Genomic DNA, 20,127 nt, shown 5'->3' on the forward strand with positions numbered 1-20,127 from the left:
GTGGCATACCTATACGAACCGTTGTGGAGGAGTAACCCGCCAATGATGCGATATGCTAGCATGGTCATACGATTAAAGGGTATGGAAGAGGGAAATGTCCTAATTGTGCTTCTTTAAAACCAGTAGAGGTTCGAGAGGCAATAAGCACAGAACCGTTCCATTGCAACATGAATAAACATAGGCAATGAGTCTATATCCACAATACACCTTTTACCGCGGTATCCTTTGCCTTTCTTTTCTTCCAAATATGAATGTGACCAACGTGATACAGCAAGCCATCAAGCTACCCTGGCCCTTTCTGAGGTACACCGGAAGATGAAGTTAACCAACGCCTCCCTACCATCCACCTTGACAGGTGCTTCTGTATGCAACGCCCCACGTACGTCTTTCCTCTCAAGCTCTAGTTTGAGCCTCTTCCCATCTGATTCTAATCCATCCGCTACATGTGGCGGGATCACCTCGTCACTCTCTGCGGAAAGCAGCAAAATGGGAGGAGGCGAGCGAAAGGACTCCAAACTTATACAATTGTGCCTAGACCTGGGCAGCATCGGAGCTCCTGACTTAGCCCGCTGGATGATCGCATCGCTTTGCTCTTCATTCTGGTCCCGCCAGCGAGCGATCCTCTCCATCGCCGTCGTACAACTCCAGTGATTCCATGAAAAGGGCCACAAATATCGATACGGGAGCCATTTCTGTGGGTATAGACTTATAAGCATGTCCTTGATACTGGAGGACGGTGCTTCCAGAATCAGTCCAGCGATGTTTACTGGAAGATGGGTTCCCCCCTTGCTCACAGATGACTGGTCACCATGGTGACGGGAGAGGTAAGTGGCAGTAGCACTACTCGCGATGGCCGAGCCGAGACTATGCCCCCAGAGGATGACCTCCAGATCGGTCTCTGGTGCGGTATAGGTTTCCGATACCCAGTCGAGAAATGCTTGCGCGTCAAGCTCGATACCGGACTGCGTTGCCCGGCCCGACGAAGTCCAATAGCCGCGATATGACAAGGCTACTATGGTGAATTCAGTGCCATCTGGCGAAGATGTTGATAATGGCGTTGACATTGACTTTTCCTTGATTGTTCGCAGGACTTGAGAGAGAAGCGGCAAACGAAGTGGCGTTGAACCGCCATTACCCTGGAAATAACATATGACGACAGACCTTCTTTTCTTCATTTTCGTACCTCTGGGATAGTCCCCTCCAGAAGTCACAGATGCAATGCGACCACCTTTACGGCTGTGAAGTGGAATGCGACCTTCACATACCGCTAGCTGAGTCCCATCTAGGCTGCAAATCTGCTTCTCCGTCCACTGGACCGGCCTACATTCGGCCTCGTAGTCCGTGATCTTCTCGGAGCGTGCAAGCGGTGGCAACCATGAGAGGTATAGAAGTTTGTCTTGCAAGACAACGATCCAGAAGCATTTCCACGTCCAGAGCGCGAGCAGAAGTCCGACGAAGATAAGAGGCGGCACGAGTAAAGAGGGAATAGCTGTAGTGACAAAGTTGCGTGGCCGGTGGAATTTATATAATCGTGTCTTATCTCTTGATTGATACTTGGTGATGCAAATTCTCTTCCCAGAGACACTGTTCAAGTTCCGATTAGAAATGACGTGATAGTGTGAACAGCCTGGGCGGTTCCGTCGTCCTATGTGAATGTGAAGCGGTGTCACTTTCGGATAATTGCGCCATACGCGCTTCATAGCCCATGGCGCTTGCATCCACAATGACGAGGGCGATGTTTGGGAAACGAAAAGTGCCAGAGTACGGTGACATTGCATGGACAACTCGGCGCGGGACGGTAGAAAATCGCTTGGATTGTTAATGTCTTGGCACAGTATTTCCACCACTGTATGTCCTATTTCCACATTCAATATTAACTTTGCCCCACGAGTAGTAGGGTAACATTCCTTTGATACCCTTCAAGAGTATCCAAATCTAAATAAAATGCGTTGGAGTACCTCCCATAGCAAATGGCAAGATGTAACAGGAGGAGATAGAAATAAATGAAACAAGGTAGAATATTATACTGACACTTTTTTCCCACCTACTCTATGCTGTAACTTTAGCGAGAATGATTAATTCGTAAGAACGATATGATACACAATCACCACACGGAAGAAAATATGCTTTCTATATTCCGTGCCTAAACACGGTCTAGAGTAGGTACATAAGCAAAGAGGAGTCTTGCCTTCAAACATGAACATGCTCAGCCAGAGATGCCCTATCAACATATGCAGGCCGACAAGACCAATCAGTGGTTGTGTTACATAAAACACACCCTCTAAATATCAAGTTTAAGCGCGACAATCTTCCCCCCCTTATGGTCAGTATTATTGACAGGTTCCTGTGTCTCTCCACCTGTGGTGATATAGAGCACATTCCCATCCATCCTCGTCCTCCCAACAGCAGCCGACGTCGCCGTCATCACTGCAGTCGAGTTTCTAGTCCCCGCCACGACATGCGCTTCACCATTAAGGGATACCTTTGTGATAACATTATCCGTCAAACCAGCAAGATAGGCCCCCGAAGACGTAACAGCAAAATCATCCGCCAACACTCCTTGCGCAATGGTCTCGGGCTGTCCAACCGTATTGCCAGACTCGTGGACGCGAACGCGGTAGAACGATCTCTGGGGCGAGTTCCCATAGTATAGGTAACCGTCCAAGATCCTGATACCATTGACACCGAGATTTGGGCCTAATGCTGTGCTTGTGGCTGTTGTGTTATCTCTTATCATGATGTCGTAAGTTCCTTGTTCGATGTCCACGCGCCAAATAAGACCCAAGGATGAATCTGAGATAGCCAGTGATGAATCGTTTAAAGTTGCCATCCCGTTTAGAGTTCCAGCTGGAATTGTGATGTTGATTGGATTGACTACTGGCTCAGTCGTGCTTAGGTCGACCTTCCATAGAGAGTTTGAGGCGATTGTCACGAAGATATCCTGGTCGATCTCTGTGATACCGGTGATTGTGCCCGGGTTTTGAAATTGGTGGACCAGACGCGCATGGTGGGAATTATTTCCATTGAATGGATTGATTTCCCATAGCTGGGCTAGGTTGTATGCTGTGACGAGAATGTTTCCGTTGGAGCGAACGGCTATATTCTCTAGCCAGGTACCGTTCGGAAAATGATACACGTCTCTCAGACGTGTCGTAGGGGATGCCAGAACGGCAAGAGAAAAGTATAGATATATGCAAAAAGGTATGATATATGAGAGCATTTTGTCATGGAAGAGTTCCTTTCAACTCCAGTGGATGCAGTGCTTGTCGTCCAATGCATACTGACAAAGATCTGATATAGGGGTGAACGTTTATATAAAATCGTGGGACCCAGACTGAGGTATGGAGTTAAGGCCCTAGAGTCCGCGATTACGGCGCATCAATCAAGCTTGGAAGATATACACTCCAGGGCTAGTTGCAACCAGTAAGCGAGGCGGAGTTTACGAGACATACCTCGGACTTATGCCCTTGCAGTGAATATACTTGGCATTTCTTGGCCTCGCTAGAGCACGCTGCTTACACGGTGGACCTCATTCTCCACTCTCCACTAATGATCGCTAGCCTTGGGAGCCTTGGACGAATATCCAGGTGTGGTAGCCCCACTACACCGGCGCTAAAAGATAGAAGTTCGGTCTGTTTCACATAGAGTATTCACATTATATAATGGCATTTAATTGGCAAAGAACAATTCAGGGACATTGCCAGGATCTTTGGTCGGTGTGGTTTCCAGGTCCTTTATAGACATTATATGTTGCTACTGTTTCATTCTCACGGCGTGAGTTCTATACCCTAGTACCCACTCTCGCTTCTGTTTCTACTGGTAGAATGATAAAAATAAAAAGAAACAAAGACACTATAAATCAAGTATATTTATTAGTGATAATATCGAGTGATTATATATATCTTCCTTTGGACGGCTGTTGGGCTTTGCTTGCTAGCATGAGATCAGCGGTAAAGGCTCCTCTCAACCATATTTTGCCATTCCAACTGATATCAACCTTCAGTTGAATCTAGCCCATCTTCATATATCTTAGTAGGATCCCTGAGAGGCCAGCACGGAATACACACCCTCGCGAGGCAGCTCCAGGAAAGGGTGTAGCTTGCTACGTACGAAGCCTCAAACTCAAGTAGACCAGGTTGATATATTCACGGTGATAATTGAATAGTAACACTGTACATCAGTCAGTAATCGTGAAAGGTGTTCATTCATCTCGCCGTGAAAGCGAAAAAGATGCCTTGACGCGCTTTCGACCTCATACCCCATTCATTCAACCACTAATCGATTAGATTGTGGAGTTGTCCCGTCCACTATTGATAGTGCTGAAACATGTGGACGATAATCTTATAAATGCCTCGGCCACTCAGAAAATCATACGGCGAGAGGTGAAATATGTCGCAAAATGAATTCTGGGAGCCCTGGAGGTCATACATGGTTATATTATGTGCATACAGGTGGGATGTCATCATACATCTGTTGGCTTGACAATTGCATATCTGAAACCCCAAAACGTCCTTGTAAATTACGGTCAGGGGGACATGCGCTTCACAGACGTCCAGCTCTCAAATTGGGGTAACAGTGCTCCTGCATATGAACCATATACAAGATACCGTGACTTAATTGGGACACCCACTAGGAGGAGCCCTGAGGCGCACCTTCGGATAGGCTGGGGAACACCGACAGATGTATAGTCCTTTGGAGCCTTTGTATGTTTTCACCCCTTATCTCGATATATTTATTGTGGTGCCACTTCTAGGCTGGTCACCTTGCTATATGGCGATAGCTCCTTCTTCAAGCCAGGTATGTCCGTGCACTATCAGGGATATGAAGTCGAGATGCTACGAAGACAGTGCCAACTCTTGGGGCCGTTTCTTTTGACTTATTTCGTAGATTTCCCGCGGAACCTGTCAGTGTTCTGTCATCTTGGCACGGATACTATCCATCCGGCACGAATGAACGGTTTTGCGTGCATCTCCAAGAAGAACTGTTTTTAAGAGAGACAAGGAGCTTACCTTGAGTAATGAAACTCGATCCCATGAATCAGTAATCAGCGTCCAAGCTGCTCAAGACAGGTTGTTTGGTGACGTTTAGGCACTGCAGTATCTGGCTTGCATCATCTGTTGATGTTTACGGGCTGGAGAAGCGAGAGGTCCACTTTCTCTAAGCATGGATTTGGATTACGAAATACAAAGGAGAATGACAAATTGGAAAGTGAGGGGGCTGAAGCTAGAAAGGGCGGAAAGGGGAGAATGCTAGACTATCAGTCGCCTTGGGAGTACCGTCGGGTGTTTTTGTGTCGATGTCAGCAGGACCCCCAGCGCGTGAAATAATACAGTACGATCTGTTGAAGCTCTTCGGTTTCATTTCTGTGGTCAATTTGGAAGACCAGTTTGTTCTCTGTATCTTATCATATTGATTCCTGTTGTCCTCCTACACAGAAGATTGTCCCGGTATGACCGCTTAACCATACGCATGCCTTTACTTACACAGTCATCAGCTGCCTGCAAAACACCACATGGGCATTCATCACGCCATGGACCAGTCCGGCTCCATACCAAGCGCTAATTCCGTTCTCAAGCAGCCATGAAAAACTTCCACGTGGCATCCGGAGCCAGGGGATTACCAACACCAAGAGGTGCAGCATCATGTCCACCATCATAAGCAATAAACGAAACAGGCCTAGAGCATCCCTTAAAGTCCGTTTGAACGGAACTGTGACTCCCAAGTCCAGGCTTACCAACGTACGTTTGCTGGCACCCGTTATTCGCAGCAAACTTATTCGCCAGAGTCACCCCCCCCGTCAAATGGCAGAACCGGGTCACTGATTCCATGAATGCCCAGATAAGCGATAGGGTCATGTCCTCCTTCACACCCACTAATCACTCCACCACTCAAAACGCTCACAGCTCTGAACTCTTTTGCCCGTGCACAAGCGAGCGCATAGCTCATGCCACCACCCCAACTGAATCCTGTTGCGAAGCGAGAGCTCTGGTCTATGCAGAGATCATCCTCCACTTGCTTTATAATGGCGTCGATGAGGGCTACATCTTCGCCGTTGATGTTGGCCCAGCCGGCGTTCCTGCCGTTCGGAGCTACCAGGATTGCGCTACCCTGTGCTCGGGTTTCGAGGCCGTACCAGGGCTCGACGCTTTCGCCGTTCACAACCGAGTTCATATTTCCGCCGCGCCAGTGGAGACCGAAGATGAGATGGTGCGGTTTGTTGGCATTGTAGTTGTCAGGAACCTTGAGAATGTACTCGCGGTCGTTGATTTTGTGGACGCCGTTGACAAGGGTAGGCTGTTTGCCACAGCCGGAGGAATTGGCACCGTGGACGGAGGTAAGAGTGCTCAGGACCATGATGGCCTGCAGAATGATGGACTTAATCATTTTCACTGAGGAGCGGACACGAGACAGATGACAATAATTTGCTCAAATCGAAGAGACGTAATGATACTCACTGAGCAACTGACACTCTCGAAAAGCTCATGCTGGAATTTATAGCTTTTGCCGTGTACATGTACGCTGCAACATTCATGGATGATTTGACCCCTGACATGATTCCTCGAGGATCCCTTCCCGCAGAAAAACGGAGTTCTGGATGATGTTGTTTTGGGAAGGAGGTGCGGTATCAACTTCCTCAAGCCGTGAGCCGCCCGGACCTGGCGTGATGCGCGAAAAGTCGAGAGTTTTCTGAGGCCCTCGCCTCACATGCCCGATAAAGGAAATGGAGGTATCCCCAGGAGTCCAGGGGCTGTCGCAGGATCAGCCTGTCTGGTTAAAAGGACTGCCAAGAGACGGAATCTATCATCCAACGGACCACTTGGTGCTGGGTTGAAAGACCGCAGTGGGTGTAACAATCTACTTTGGCACCTTCTCGGGATCATCAACTCGAGTTCCGCCTCACATCAGGGTTTTTCAAGCGGGGAATGGAGCAAGCACTACTGATTAGGCTATTATCTTGCGCTCTACGATGCACTCTGCAACAATGTCTGTGACAGAATGTCAGTGATTTTAACCAGGATCTTCCGATTTGCAGGCACCGATAAATATGACGACCCGAGGCACAACACATTAGAACTGGGATGGCATGCCAAGATTCCACGGCAATTAGAGTAGCTTATGTACTACCGAATGGTATGTTTTACCAAGCCGTCGCCGATTACCCCATCTGGTAGCTGTAGTCGAAACTGAATTTGCTAGGTGGAGACTAGCCACCCCTTGTGGGGTCGATACGAACCTTACTAAGGGATTGGTAAGGCGTTCTAGGTTCGGTCAGATACCGTAGCACTATTTAGACCCTGTGCAATGTTCCCCGGCGGCAAACCCCTTGTGGGCTAGGTCAATGATCAGCATGGGTTCATACACACGATGTAACCTAACTATATCCCAATCTCGTTTAAGCGCCGAATTGACAGCCTATTGTGGATACTGAGCAGTTGAAGGCATCAGTCCATTCATCCCGTTTGTTTCAACATCAAATAGATCCTCTAGAACCTCTACTTTACATTCTTATCATTATGTCGCTCCCCTCTCATTGCAAACGCCAGGCTATACCCCTGGAACCATTCTGTCTTAGGCACTTGGGTTGTTCACATCCCATGGCTTTCTGACAACGGTACCTGGCGATCTACGACCAGCATATTGTACTGACCAATACCCTGGCACTTCAATTGGTACTGTGGCAGAGTGCGAAAAGATCGTGTTGAGCCCTGTAGGTGGTTTCGTATATCGTTTCCTACGAATTTTGCCAGCTGGATACACAATATAATAGGACCTGGGACGGGCGGTGATACTGTTGCCACAGTGGTTCTAACAGCTCCACACGCGATCTTTAGGCACTCTACCACAGTACTTCAATTAGTATCATGACCAGCCTTGTGCGGTTGTGGCGGAGAGGTCCACTTTCTACCCGCTTGTGACCACCTTATGAGCTGAAACACATTACTCCGGTACGTCCTAGAGACCAATAATAGAATAAGAATTTAGCACTAAACTCCTGATGAAAGCCAATCAGGTGGAAACAATATCCAAGCTTTCTACGCCGTTGAGCGCTTGAAGAGCTAATCTCCACTGATTTGAGACACGGCCTGCAGTGTGCACCGTACTAGTAAATCGTAGGCTGGCCTCGAAGCCTGTATAATCTTGGCATGTTTCTGATATACAGAAAGGCTTCACTGACCGAACGGAGTGTGTGAATGTAATCAAGAAATTGTCGCACACATCGGTGTCATGTAGATAGCAGAGGTTATGATATGCGTCTAGAGCGAGAGCTTAAAGTCTCCCATCCAAAAGATATATAAGGACAAGTAAATCCTGTCATCAATAACCTCAACAGAGTCACTGCGTGCCTATCTCTTCCACTCATTTCCATCTAAACACATTCGCTTTGCCTAGGCTGGTTCCTAATCCATTCATTAACTTCTCTTTCCAACTTCAAAATGAAGCTCTCTTTTCTCGCTCTTGCGGCCATCGCACCCTTCGTGTCGGCCCATTACTTCTTCGACACCCTCATCGTCGACGGCAAGGAGAGTTCCCCCAACCAATATGTCCGCTCCAACACCCGACCCGCCAAGTACAACCCAACCAAATGGGTCAACACCCGCGACGACATGACCCCCGACATGCCTGACTTCCGCTGCAACAAGGGGTCATTCACCTTCGCTGGCCAAACTGGTACGGCGGAGGTCAAGGCTGGATCCAAGCTTGCCATGAAGCTCGGTGTTGGTGCTACGATGAAGCACCCTGGCCCTGCACTGGTGTATATGTCCAAGGCTCCCAGCACGGCCAAGACATACCAGGGCGATGGCGACTGGTTCAAGATCTACGAGGAGGGCATCTGTGACAAGAACAAGGACGTGAAAAGTGACGCCTGGTGCTCTTACGACAAGGATCGGGTAGAGTTTACCATTCCTAAGGATCTGGCCGATGGGGAGTATCTTATTCGGGCGGAGCATATCGGTATGTCTTCTGGGTTGTATTGGTAAGGAACGGATACTAATTTGGTTTAGGTGTGCATGGTGCACACGCTGGAGAGGCCGAGTTCTATTACGAGTAAGTCCACCTTTCCCATGTCTGTCATTGTTCTTGAGGGATTCTGACAAAGCTTTCCAGATGCGCTCAAGTCAAAGTTGTCGGTGGCGGAAATGGAACCCCCGGTCCTACTGTCAAGTTCCCCGGTGCTTACAAGAAAACTGATCCCTCGTTCACCTACAGTGTTTGGGGTGGCTACAAGGACTATCCCATGCCTGGTCCGCAGGTCTGGACTGGTTCGTCGGGATCTAAACACTTCTCGAAGGTTGTTGACGTTAATGCTACCGGTGCTACTTCTTCTCAGGGGAATGCGGCTACTTTCGACGGCAGCTTCACTCGTCGTGAGCACGCTCGTGACTTTAGCTACTAAAGCGACGGATCACATTATATCTAGGTTTGTTGACAGGTATTCGGAGGAAGGTAGTCAGGGGATTTGTAACCAGTGGTCTGGGTCCAAGGCTTTGAAACATTTGTGGTGTTAATGTAAGGTCCTACCTTGCATTATCCTGAATCTTTCTTTGGGAGTAATTGATTGTGTCAACCAGAAAATGTTCTATAGACTATCCTACAGGGACGCCTAAGGTGTCCGGCCTTCTTTAGATAGTCGAATAAGATGATTCTGTATTCCACAGATCTTTTCTACGTAGAATTGTATTACATTAAACTTGCGGTTTCTAGTCACCCGGGGTTAATTTAAATGGTAATGGCTGAGAAGAGGACACTGATCGAAGTATAATACCTTGATAAATAGAAACTGACAAGTACTCCGGTACCGCACCAAACAGTCTATCGTAAAAAGTGCGCTATTAAAAGACAATAGATGAGATGGCTCAGTCATCGTCAAAATCCGCATAAAGCCAAGGATCCTCCAGCAATTCTTTGGCGGTGCTGCGTTCCTCTGGGCGCCATTTAATCATTTTGCTCACAAATTCAATGAACATCCTTTTGTCATCACCATGTATATTCCTGATTAGATTCTCAAACTTGAATGTTGCCGGCACACGAGCTTCAATTCTCAGAGTCCCTATTGGATCACGTCAACATGAGTTACGGAGACTGGACAAAGAATATGATGATGCTTACCATCTGCTGTATAGAATAGTCCTGCTCTCCTTCCTCTAGCCAAGATATCTTCCGGTGGAGGTCCTAATAATGAAGTTATATATGCAAGGTGGTTCGGCTCATTGTATTCTTGGTCATGGAGAGGATCGACATCCTTGAAAAGCTTTTTACCTTCCAGCAGGTCCCACAGCTGATTATCAAAAAGTAAGCAGAGTACATGTAGAGATTTAGTTGACCATACCATCACCCCTAAACTCCATATATCGGCGCTGTAAGTAAACCAAGCATCCAAATTGACTTCTGGTGCCCGATATATTTCTGCTTGGATGCAGCCGTTGTTAGGTCTATCTCCATTAACAAAAAGATCAAAATCGGTAATGGTGATGATCCCAGTAGTCTTTAAAGTGGGTCCATAATTATTCCGTGAAAGGTAGATGGTGCGACCATCAGGGCCAATCTTCTGAGGTAGGGGGTCTTTATATTCATCTTTCGCAGATTCCTCAAGGATCGATGGGTCTTCGACTTTGACCATTATATTGTCTGGTTTCAAGTCTGACCGGAATTAGTCTGTTTTCATTTTATTGCAGGTATATCTATCCAGAGGCTAACCGGTATGGATGATGTGACACTCAGAGTGAAGGTAATTTAATCCGTGGAGGATCATTTGAAGAATGATCTTCAGCACACTAGAAGGAATAACGTCCCCTATGAACCTTTCCCGGTATAGCCATAGAGGCTCACGTAAAGGCTCAAAAGCAAGTGCCAAATGCTTTCTTGAATCAAATTCCACATAAAAGGAATCGAGGAGGTGTCTGTTGAATTGCCATCCCTTGTGTTGAGGGTTTTTTTCGTCGATTTGATTTAGAATGTCAAGCTCATTTGAGCTGCATCCTCTCGCGAATGATGGGTACTGGTGTTTATCTTGATAGCTACGTACTTATCTCGCGACCAGCGCCATCTAATTAAATCAGTGACAACCAGGCCGTATGAGCGGAGAGACACAAATTGGTTAAGCTCTCGAGCAAGCCATATCGTCGAACTGGTACCATAGCCAACTTTTGTTACCAGTTGATATCTGCCGTTTAAGACACTGTCTAGTTTTGCAGGATAGAAACGGTTTGGGTCATAGTATGGCGTATTTTCCTCTTCGAAGCGCCGATGCGTGTCAAGCCGTGGGGCGATCATCGGTGACAACGACCAAGGTTGGTGTCGCAATTTAGGAAACATGCCGCGTATTCGACTTCAGAACACTTCCATTTTCGGGATTGAAGAACTTGAACGGCAGGTATTCATGTGCAAGTTTGGAGAACTAGTAGCAACAACGGAGACGTTCTTAGGAAGGGGGACGTGCCAAGGCGCTCCCCGGCGCCTAAGCGGGACCAAGCATTGAAAGGTGCCTTAAAACTGGACCGAGCTTGGGTTACCGATTCGCGATGAGTAAGAACAAATCCCCTATGAACGTCAAACGAGATACTAGTTTAGAAGTCTACATAACTTCTTTTTCCCCCTCTTGTTTCGCCTTCTAGAAATACTGTACGGAATAAGAAGTTGCGTCAGGCACAATATGTAAAAGAATTGAATTGTTTAGTAGCTATGTAAAGCTAGATTAAACAGTCAGTGCCATAAAATAGCATCAACACCAAGAACAATAGATATCACAATGGCCGGCTGAACTGCGCCCGTGCGTCCGTATTTAACAAGAAGCACCAGTAGAAACGTTCTCGCACTTGGAGCTAGTCTTACCACCAGTGATGGAAACACCGGACCAGGTCCAGTCAGTGCAGCTGCCAGATCCACAGAGAATGTAGATGTCAGTAGCGTCGCTCTCAACGGTACCGGTAACCTTGTCGAAGGTGATATCAGAGACCTTGATACCGTTGGTAGGGGTACCAGTGGGGCTGCCGTTCTCGTAATCCTGCTCAACGATGAGTCCGTACTTGGTAATACCGGAAAGAGTGATATCCTCGAACTTGACGTTGGAGACGGTACCGGTGGCATCGTAGACGGTCTTGATACGGACACCATTCTGGGAGTTGACAACCTTGGAGTTGGAGATGGTCACGTCTTCGACGGTGTTGTCGCTACGACCACCGACCGAACCGATGGAGAGACCATGGCCACCGTCACAGTAGCCGTTGGTGAAAGTGATGTGCTGCAGGGTATTAGCAGGTGGTCGAAGAATGAAAAGTAAAGAAGGAATAAAATGTTTTTAACTGGGGTGGTGCTATCTTACCGATCCAGAGTTGATGGCGAGACAGTCATCCTGGTTGTACACGGTGGCACCGTCAATGTTGATGTAGGTGCTAGAGCCGACATCGAAGGCGTCGGTGTTGTGGCCCTCTGCGGTACCAGCGGAGTTATCGATGGTAACATCAGTGATGTTCAGGTTGTCCGACTGGATGCTGAAGCCCTGGACGGGGGTGTTGTAGATCTGGAGGCCGGTGATGGAAGAGGAGTCCAGCTTGTGGGCGTAGAAGAACTTGGGCTTTGTCTTTCCACCATTGCCACCCTTGCCATCCCACCAGCGGGATCCGTCTCCGTCAATCTTGGCACCGGATGCCTGTTGGACTTTGATGTTGGTTCCGGACACGGAGATGAGAGGACCCTCCCACTCCTTGTAGCCGAAAGTGGTCTCACCCGAGAAGATGACCTAGATATGACTTAGTATACATTAACCAAGAGGAATATGATTAGATATCTATGCATACAGTGGTGCCATCGTTGAGACCGGTCAGATCAAGGGTTTCACCAGCGGGAACCTCGATGTTGCTCAGAGTGATGGTTGAGCAAGAGGTCTTGCCCGACTTAGCGTCGGCAGCCGAGGTGAAAGTACAGGAGTCGCGGGCTTTGAGTTCTACTGGGACTGCGGCGACCAGCGCAGCGCCGACAGTAGCGGCAATGACGGAAGATTGAAGAAGCTGCATTTTTCCGAAAGAATGGATAGGGACTTGGTCAACAAGACGCCTTCAAATATGGACTGAAAGAAAGACTAAGGAATGGAGGGTTGATGGAGACGATGCTGAGAGAAAGGAAGACATCGTAGGGGTCCAAGACTCTTTTCATATCCCCTTTCTATCTTGCAATACAACCCGGTGGAGCAGAATATCTCGTTGGCGGGAGAAAATGTCTGAGATTGAAACAGGTGGCTTGAGTCTAGGCTAAGCTTCCGGTTCGCGTAGGCAAAAAAAGCTTAGCTGCGATTTCATCCGCCAATCGGCACTGACAATTCATCTACGTTTCTCTCTCAGGTCATCTTAGCATTGATCTATGATATTTATCTCCTTTGTAGCTATCTAGACCATGTACAATTGACAGAGATGGGGATGGAACATACAGGATTCGACATTTCGGAAGGTTGAAAAGACAGCGATTGAAACAGTAATCCGGGTATGAAACGGGACAGCCTTGCCGGACCCTCTGGCGTGATCGGAAAGAGAGTCAGGAGTCTCCGCTCAATCTACGTAATCTGGCCCCAGGCAATAATATCCGACCCCTGAGCCGATCACTTCCACTTCAATTCAAGTGCCGGAAAAAACTATCCAGATACACGTTCCGAGCAGTGCCGGACTGACCCTGCAAATGCTATGCAATAAGGCTGCGTTGTGCGATTGGCGGGATTTCTTGAGATGTGTCCATATTATGGGGACTAGATCCTACATATGATACATGGATAAATTAAACTACCTAGATCAATGTCGGTTACTGACCCTACCTTCGTTGGTGTTTTGACTTGATATCGCTGCCTAACTGCACTTTCGCAGTGCTCCTGTCATCCTCCTGTCTGATTGATGGGTAGTGATCCAAGCAGCAGGGCTGACGATTCTTCAATCTTTACCTGGCCGTTGCAGTTATTAGCGTCCTGATTTACAGGAACCATGATAGATTATTGGTTCTGACCTGATTACTACTGTTTATCCCCTGGAGAAATTTCATCTAATATATATCATATCAACTTAGTTGCCTAGGGCCGTGCGAACGCAAATTATGTACCCCTGATGCATATGTGCTATATCACATCGACAGTACATAGTTGTTAAGTGTGTTACTACACTTGTGACTACCTCTGTATGCCGATTATCACTTCAGATATACCAACTTGAATAGTAACACGGCCATCAGTCGGTCATACCCTCAGACGGAGCACCCATTTTGGGGTATTAGCCCGCTACCCGACACCCTTCAACCCTCAAAGATTCAATTCCAAAGGGACTATAACATATTTCACTGTATTCTGTGTCTACCACTAATGAAAAGCTACTCTGCAAAGATTCGCAATTTTCAAATAGCAGGCATGTGGGGGCCGAGGTTCCGGTAGAAAAGCTATCCACAATCTATCAGAGACTAGACCAAGATATGTGGGCCCTAGATGGTTGTGCAGGCACGCGGATGGTCGATGCGATACAACTTGAAGTCAAGCTTTGGATCTAATGGGCCCAGCAGGCAGCCCTGAACCTGAAATGAACGTTGCTTCAATAACGCCCCCTACTTTACAACAGGATCATCAGCTTTGGTTCATTACTCCGGTTGATAAACGGAGTAAACCTACATCAGTTGGCAATTTCCGCTCTACCCATTGATGCTAAAGTTAATTGACCAGGACGATTACCGAATGGCCTTAACTATATGAGAGTCATCTGACACTGACCCACGGCTACACATTTAGTACATAAAAGCAGCAGACAACTATGTGAATTGTGTGTTGGTCACAGCCTAGCTATGTCTCTCTAAACAGGCAGTTCTCAAAAAGCATCGCTCATTATCACCTTGCAGCTCTTGTCGCCGTATCAAGGTAAATATTATCCAAAAGTTCACCAGCTTCTTCTTCAGACATTCGCAGCTTCAGGTATTTCTGTGGATACAAAGGGCTGTCTGGCAACCATTCATTTCTGCCATCTGGGTAAATATAGTTATGTCCTCCTTTATTTGCGTAAACAAACATGTTACTTAATCCGTCGATGGCATATAACACGGTAAGGGGATCCCATGAGCTCCGAGATATGTTGTATCCGCTGTAAGGGTCAGTTAGAAGTGATCGCATTTGTTGAACAGGAAGCTACATACGTGTACCACCGGTAAGCTGCGTTGACTGGATCACTGACAGGGCCCTCTACGGTCAACCGCGCCCCCGAGTAGACGGTCGCCCCAAGTTCACCACCAGAGAATGTCATGGGCCCCGGCCAAGTGTTTACTACATGAGCAGTTGCAGAAGCATTGCTGCCGTAGAAATTGTACTCATATCCGCACGGGTATGCTCCGCCCATGATGACGAGTTCTTTCACTTTCGCCTTCACCAGGCCATGCCCTGAGAGCGAAGAGTATGTATCCCCGGGGGATGAAAGAAGCTCAGAGAGCTGAGAAATATTTAAGCCACTTCTTCAGGTAGCGGGCATTAGCAAAGTACTCACGTTGTCGAGGAACCCGATACTGGCAATTGTCACACTGTGATCACCCGCTTCAGATAAGAGCTTGCGATACAGCTCGACGGGATCCCACGCACTACTTACGTCTCCCCATGGCATCGATGCAGTATGTCGCCAGTTGTATGCGACTTTGCTTGCATATTCCCCAAGTTGGTATGACCAGGTGTCGAGGAAAGTATCATTGGAAAACGGTTGTTTGAGGGCAACTGGAACGTCAGAGTAGCCATAGTACCCGAGAATACTGGAGGCCGCCAAGGCACTATAACTGGACGGATAATTGATCATGACGCCTATTGGCGTGGCCATTGGATGGTCACACGGCACCAAAAGAGCGGCTGCGTCGCTGAGGAGAGAGAGTAAGCAACGGGCGGGGAATATGAAACGAAAGACCTCAACAAAGACTTACTCAACATCACTAAACAGATCCGTGTCGATAATTAGCTTCGTCGCTGGTATCGATCCAAGCGCCAAAGGGGCTACGAGTAATGCGACCGTGAATATCCAGCGTGTCCTCATTCTGACGATGATGAGTCGAGAGATGAGAAACGCAAAGGTGGTGGGCAGTTCCTGACTATAGTGGACTAGATCGACTACCGTAGTAGTATACACGACGAGCCAGATATTCGGGGCCGGGGAACTCTGTGCGGCTTATATTAGAACCGTGACATATATATCAGATATAATATCAAGTCAGTTCCTACATAAATCTTTAGGAGAATCACAGGCTACCATAGCGTAGAACGGTTGTACGACGAGCCGATAGACCAATTCTTGTCCGCGTTGGGTTTCTTATGGAAGCTCCGCTATGTTACGAACATTAAGGGACTTTAGTGTTATCATAGTGATGATGCCTATAAAACCTAATGTTGTAGGTAAATATACACAACGTCTATGATGTCTGTCCCGCAACTTCCATGGGTGGCTGGCTACCTCGCCCCTTTCTTGTTTCTCTTTCACTTCGCCCTTGTTCTCCTTTTAGTTTCTTTCCCAACCCACCCCAAGTGCCAAGCGACCAGCTCGACTGCTCCTCATCCATCCGCCATGAACCTAGCCGCGAACTGAATCACGGATCACGCTTGGCGTTTCTCAGGCAGGTGCACAACACCTCTTAAGCGGGAAATATTGACTCATTTACGTGGCGTTCTTATAGCTTGCAGACATCTACGCTCTCAAGTTTGCAGCTCAGCACATTAACCCAGGTGACAAGCTCACGTGTCGAAGCTACAGAGCCCCAATCCCTATCCCTTCAATAACTGCAGACTGTTGGGCTGTATCTCCGAACAGTTGATTACCCCTGGTCATTCTATTCAGATCCCGACCAATGGCTTTAGTTCTGGTATAAAACTTCTATGGACTTGCTTTTCTGCTGCTTCATAAACCTACTTTCCCAGACTTAAGAGTCTGTGCGTTGGCTTGCGACCCAAGCCTCGTGGGCTTTTTTCTGCCGCTCCCAACCTTTTCTTAACTTTTTGCTTCTACTTTTGTTTATAGGTTCACCAACTGCGTCTTTCGTCGGCATCCCATCTTCATCCCAAGCGCTAAATTCACTGGTTCGGAACATGTCCAGGTGGCTGAGCCTTCCCTTTTCCAATCGTTCTTTGGCAAGCTTTTCTTGTTTTTCCTTCTCCTGCTGCTTGAGTAGCATTTTGCGCGCATGTTCTTCGCGAGACTGCAATAAATCCCTAGTCACAGGCCTGACTAATGCAGGTTTATTCTCGCGATCTTCAAGATAAATACCAAGGTCAAAGAGCTCAACATCTCGTAATCGATCGCACAAGGAAAGCAATTCCTTGGATGACGTTGGTGTGTCTTCCGAGTTACTTGGAGATATCCGGGCGTGGAAATCTCTGAAAACTTGGAAGTATGGCCTGGACGCCTGAGATACTAGGCGCTCATCTACAATTGTCTCCGCGGTGATAGCTTTGAGTTGCTGATGCGTTACTTCGCCTTGTGATTTCGTGGCTTCACGCAAGGCGTCACGCATCGCTGAGAGTGGATAAAGAAATTGTTTTGCCGGTTCGGGGATGTCAGTTCCTTCCCAGCCAATTCCACAGCTCTCAGGGGACACTTTTCCATTCAGGCCGAGGATAGTTACAATTCGAGTTACCCACTGGGCTAGTTCTTGCACTTCGTTGGGGTTAGCATTTTGGTCGACGTTGTTGAAAGTGGTAATCAACTCGGAGATAACGCCCATAACCTTGGGCGTATCGAAAGAGTCACAGAAATATTCGTGGACTTTTTCCTTCGCAGTGGCCAGAGCTTGTGCCAAGGATATAATGGGGTCAGATGACCCATCTGGTGCAACGCCCTGGCTAGAAGAATCTTTGACTTTGACGAAAAAGTTGTTAAGCTTATCTTACTACGCGGATGCTGTTTGAATAAGTTCGGGTGTAATCTCAACCCCATCCCGCCAACCTCCTAGGAGAAAAACAATCCGCAGGCTTCGAGGATTCCAGTCACCCTTGTCAAGGGCACTCCGAACAGTGGCAAAGTTCTTCAGTGACTTTGACATTTTTGACCCTTGTATTGACAAATGTCCCATGTGTAGAAAGTAATTCACCCATTGCTGCTTCTTCTCTGACCAATATGCCTCACTTTGGGCAAGTTCATTATCATGGTGGGGAAATGCAAGATCGATTCCACCAGAGTGGATATCATTTTGGCTCCCTAGTCGGCTGGAGGCCATTGCAGAACATTCAATATGCCAACCCGGTCGGCCTTGTCCCCATTGGCTCTTCCAACTAGGTTCACCTGGACGTGATGCTTTCCAAATGGCAAAGTCGTCAGGGGACCTTTTCTCGACAGCATGAGATAACGTCCCCTCGCCGTCTCTTTGCAAAGGTTTATTGTTTCTATTCTATGGCTCTAACCGTGCATATGGATGCCCGGCCTTCTCGAAAGACTTGATATCGAAGTAAACAGAGCCATCCAGCGTCACATAGCCAAAATCATTTGTCACAATTTTCTCCACAAAATCTGCAATCTCCTGGCCGTATTCGGTGACCCTTGTTATTTCGTCTGGATCAAGCACATTGAGGTCTCTCATATCGCGCATAAAATGTTCTTCATACTTCTTCGTGAGTTTTGTGAAAATTTCATACGCATCCCCTGGCACAGTTGAACCTCTGAGCTGGTCAAGGTAAGGAAGGATGACATCCTGAGTTGCCTCATAGAAAGCTTCACTGGTAATCATCTCATTTTCAAGAGATTTGGGCTGCTCACCAGGTCCCTGACTGAACATCTCGGCTACTCGCGAAATCATTGCAGCTGCAATGGTAACAGTCCTAACATGCATCCGAACCTTTGCTTCAGCATCTCCAGGTTTCTTGTTGCCTTCTAAAGTCCCTCCCTTCAGAACCCCTCCGTATACCCTTTTTACTTCGGTTCTAAATTTCTCTGGCTCAGTCTCCTCATCAATCAATCGCAGGTTTTTCTTGATGTAAGCATAATATGCTAGTTGTGTGGTGTTCAGTACATCGGCGTTAACATCCGGATGTGAAGAAAGAAACTCGGAGAATAAATGCTGTTGCCATCCTCGGACAATGATCTAAATAGAGGCCCCCAGGCAGCATATGAGTCAAACTTGCTAAACAATGAACATGTCCTACCTTATCATCCACGTCGGTAATGTTCATGACAAACTCTACATCAAATTTGAAGTAGTCTTTCAAAATGCGACGAATGATATCCGTACTGGCGTAATTTCTTGCGTGGCCAAGATGTGCATCATCGTAGACAGTAGGGCCACATGCATACCATGTTACTTTGCGGCCCTTTGGGTCCAGGGCAATAAAGGGAGTCTTGGATCGGGTCAGAGAGTTCCACACCGTCAGAGGTGAAATTATTCTCTGGATGTGCTTGTGGTTGCCTCCAGGAAGGCTGTTTGTGGGGATCCATGGCAATCCACGATAAGGAGAGTATGGAGGTTTCGAGTTGGTTGTGGTGAGAACACATATGTGGTCGGCCGTGACAACTAGGGATGCCCCGCCTCAAGGGAAATATGTACTATGCCCATTACGGAAGGGTTTTTGTCGAGGTCCACTCCACGGTGAGCGACCGTAAAACTGTAGGCATGTCAGGACTCTCACTTGAAAGTATGACGTGATCATAAATAAGTAGAGCATCAAAATACTACATAGCATTGCTTCAAGAGTGGGTATATGCACCAAAGCTCATCTCATACCATTGAGGAATTTCAAGACAGTCTATATGCATGTGGGAATGTGAAAGGACATTGGGTTTCATTGATAGATTCGGAACTCCTCGAGGATGCTTGACGATCTTCGGTGTTAGGCGTCAGTTTCTGCATTAACATTCAGATCAAAGTACAAGTGGTGGAACCTCAAGTCACTCATTATGAGGCCCAATCGGGAATAACGCACTAAGCCACACCGATAAGAATGACAGTTTTGGTTCCTGTGGCTCCCCGGAGTCAGTGACGTTGAATCCCCGCGAATTGTTGCGGGCGGTGACTTTCCCGCGGTTCCAGCTATTGATGCCTTGAGCTCAGCCATCTCACTGCTTCCTTCTCTCCACAACGATTTGAACTTAGTAATAGCTTAATTTGGCTTCCTATATAACTCTTCTTTCGACGGACTGGTTATTGTTTATGAGTTGC

General features: G+C 47.4%; 8 protein-coding genes across 8 annotated transcripts; 1 reads left to right on the forward strand and 7 right to left on the reverse strand.

Moving 5' to 3' along the window:
• Positions 1–278: 278 nt before the first annotated feature.
• Positions 279–1,064, reverse strand: AO090023000156 (uncharacterized protein; the record flags this gene model as incomplete). Its single annotated transcript, XM_001820682.3, has 1 exon — positions 279–1,064. The coding sequence occupies one exon, from the start codon at positions 1,062–1,064 to the stop codon at positions 279–281; it is 786 nt and encodes a 261-aa protein (XP_001820734.3).
• Positions 1,065–2,281: 1,217 nt separating this feature from the next.
• AO090023000157 (uncharacterized protein) lies at positions 2,282–3,220 on the reverse strand (the record flags this gene model as incomplete). The annotated part of the gene is made up of 1 exon (XM_001820683.1): positions 2,282–3,220. The coding sequence occupies one exon, from the start codon at positions 3,218–3,220 to the stop codon at positions 2,282–2,284; it is 939 nt and encodes a 312-aa protein (XP_001820735.1).
• Positions 3,221–5,570: 2,350 nt separating this feature from the next.
• AO090023000158 (alpha/beta hydrolase family esterase) lies at positions 5,571–6,384 on the reverse strand (the record flags this gene model as incomplete). Its single annotated transcript, XM_023235451.1, has 2 exons — positions 5,571–5,771; positions 5,812–6,384. 2 exons carry the CDS (start codon positions 6,382–6,384, stop codon positions 5,571–5,573), a joined length of 774 nt encoding a protein of 257 aa, XP_023090471.1.
• Positions 6,385–8,435: 2,051 nt separating this feature from the next.
• AO090023000159 (lytic polysaccharide monooxygenase auxiliary activity family 9 protein) lies at positions 8,436–9,397 on the forward strand (the record flags this gene model as incomplete). Its single annotated transcript, XM_001820685.1, has 3 exons — positions 8,436–8,955; positions 9,006–9,048; positions 9,109–9,397. 3 exons carry the CDS (start codon positions 8,436–8,438, stop codon positions 9,395–9,397), a joined length of 852 nt encoding a protein of 283 aa, XP_001820737.1.
• Positions 9,398–9,857: 460 nt separating this feature from the next.
• On the reverse strand, positions 9,858–10,621 carry AO090023000160 (uncharacterized protein; the record flags this gene model as incomplete). The annotated part of the gene is made up of 3 exons (XM_001820686.1): positions 9,858–10,051; positions 10,111–10,279; positions 10,331–10,621. 3 exons carry the CDS (start codon positions 10,619–10,621, stop codon positions 9,858–9,860), a joined length of 654 nt encoding a protein of 217 aa, XP_001820738.1.
• A 1,161-nt stretch (positions 10,622–11,782) lies between these two features.
• On the reverse strand, positions 11,783–13,013 carry AO090023000161 (glycoside hydrolase family 28 protein; the record flags this gene model as incomplete). Its single annotated transcript, XM_001820687.3, has 3 exons — positions 11,783–12,241; positions 12,323–12,739; positions 12,798–13,013. The coding sequence occupies 3 exons, from the start codon at positions 13,011–13,013 to the stop codon at positions 11,783–11,785; spliced, it is 1,092 nt and encodes a 363-aa protein (XP_001820739.1).
• A 1,835-nt stretch (positions 13,014–14,848) lies between these two features.
• Positions 14,849–16,241, reverse strand: AO090023000162 (uncharacterized protein; the record flags this gene model as incomplete). The annotated part of the gene is made up of 6 exons (XM_023235453.1): positions 14,849–14,975; positions 15,027–15,098; positions 15,151–15,440; positions 15,495–15,852; positions 15,916–16,156; positions 16,232–16,241. The coding sequence occupies 6 exons, from the start codon at positions 16,239–16,241 to the stop codon at positions 14,849–14,851; spliced, it is 1,098 nt and encodes a 365-aa protein (XP_023090472.1).
• A 661-nt stretch (positions 16,242–16,902) lies between these two features.
• AO090023000163 (cysteine--tRNA ligase) lies at positions 16,903–20,023 on the reverse strand (the record flags this gene model as incomplete). The annotated part of the gene is made up of 5 exons (XM_023235454.1): positions 16,903–17,565; positions 17,992–18,340; positions 18,380–18,639; positions 19,118–19,309; positions 19,892–20,023. The coding sequence occupies 5 exons, from the start codon at positions 20,021–20,023 to the stop codon at positions 16,903–16,905; spliced, it is 1,596 nt and encodes a 531-aa protein (XP_023090473.1).
• Between the last annotated feature and the right edge of the window lie 104 nt (positions 20,024–20,127).

Source organism: Aspergillus oryzae, chromosome 3, assembly GCF_000184455.2.
Source record: "Aspergillus oryzae RIB40 DNA, chromosome 3".
NCBI lineage: Eukaryota > Fungi > Ascomycota > Eurotiomycetes > Eurotiales > Aspergillaceae > Aspergillus > Aspergillus oryzae.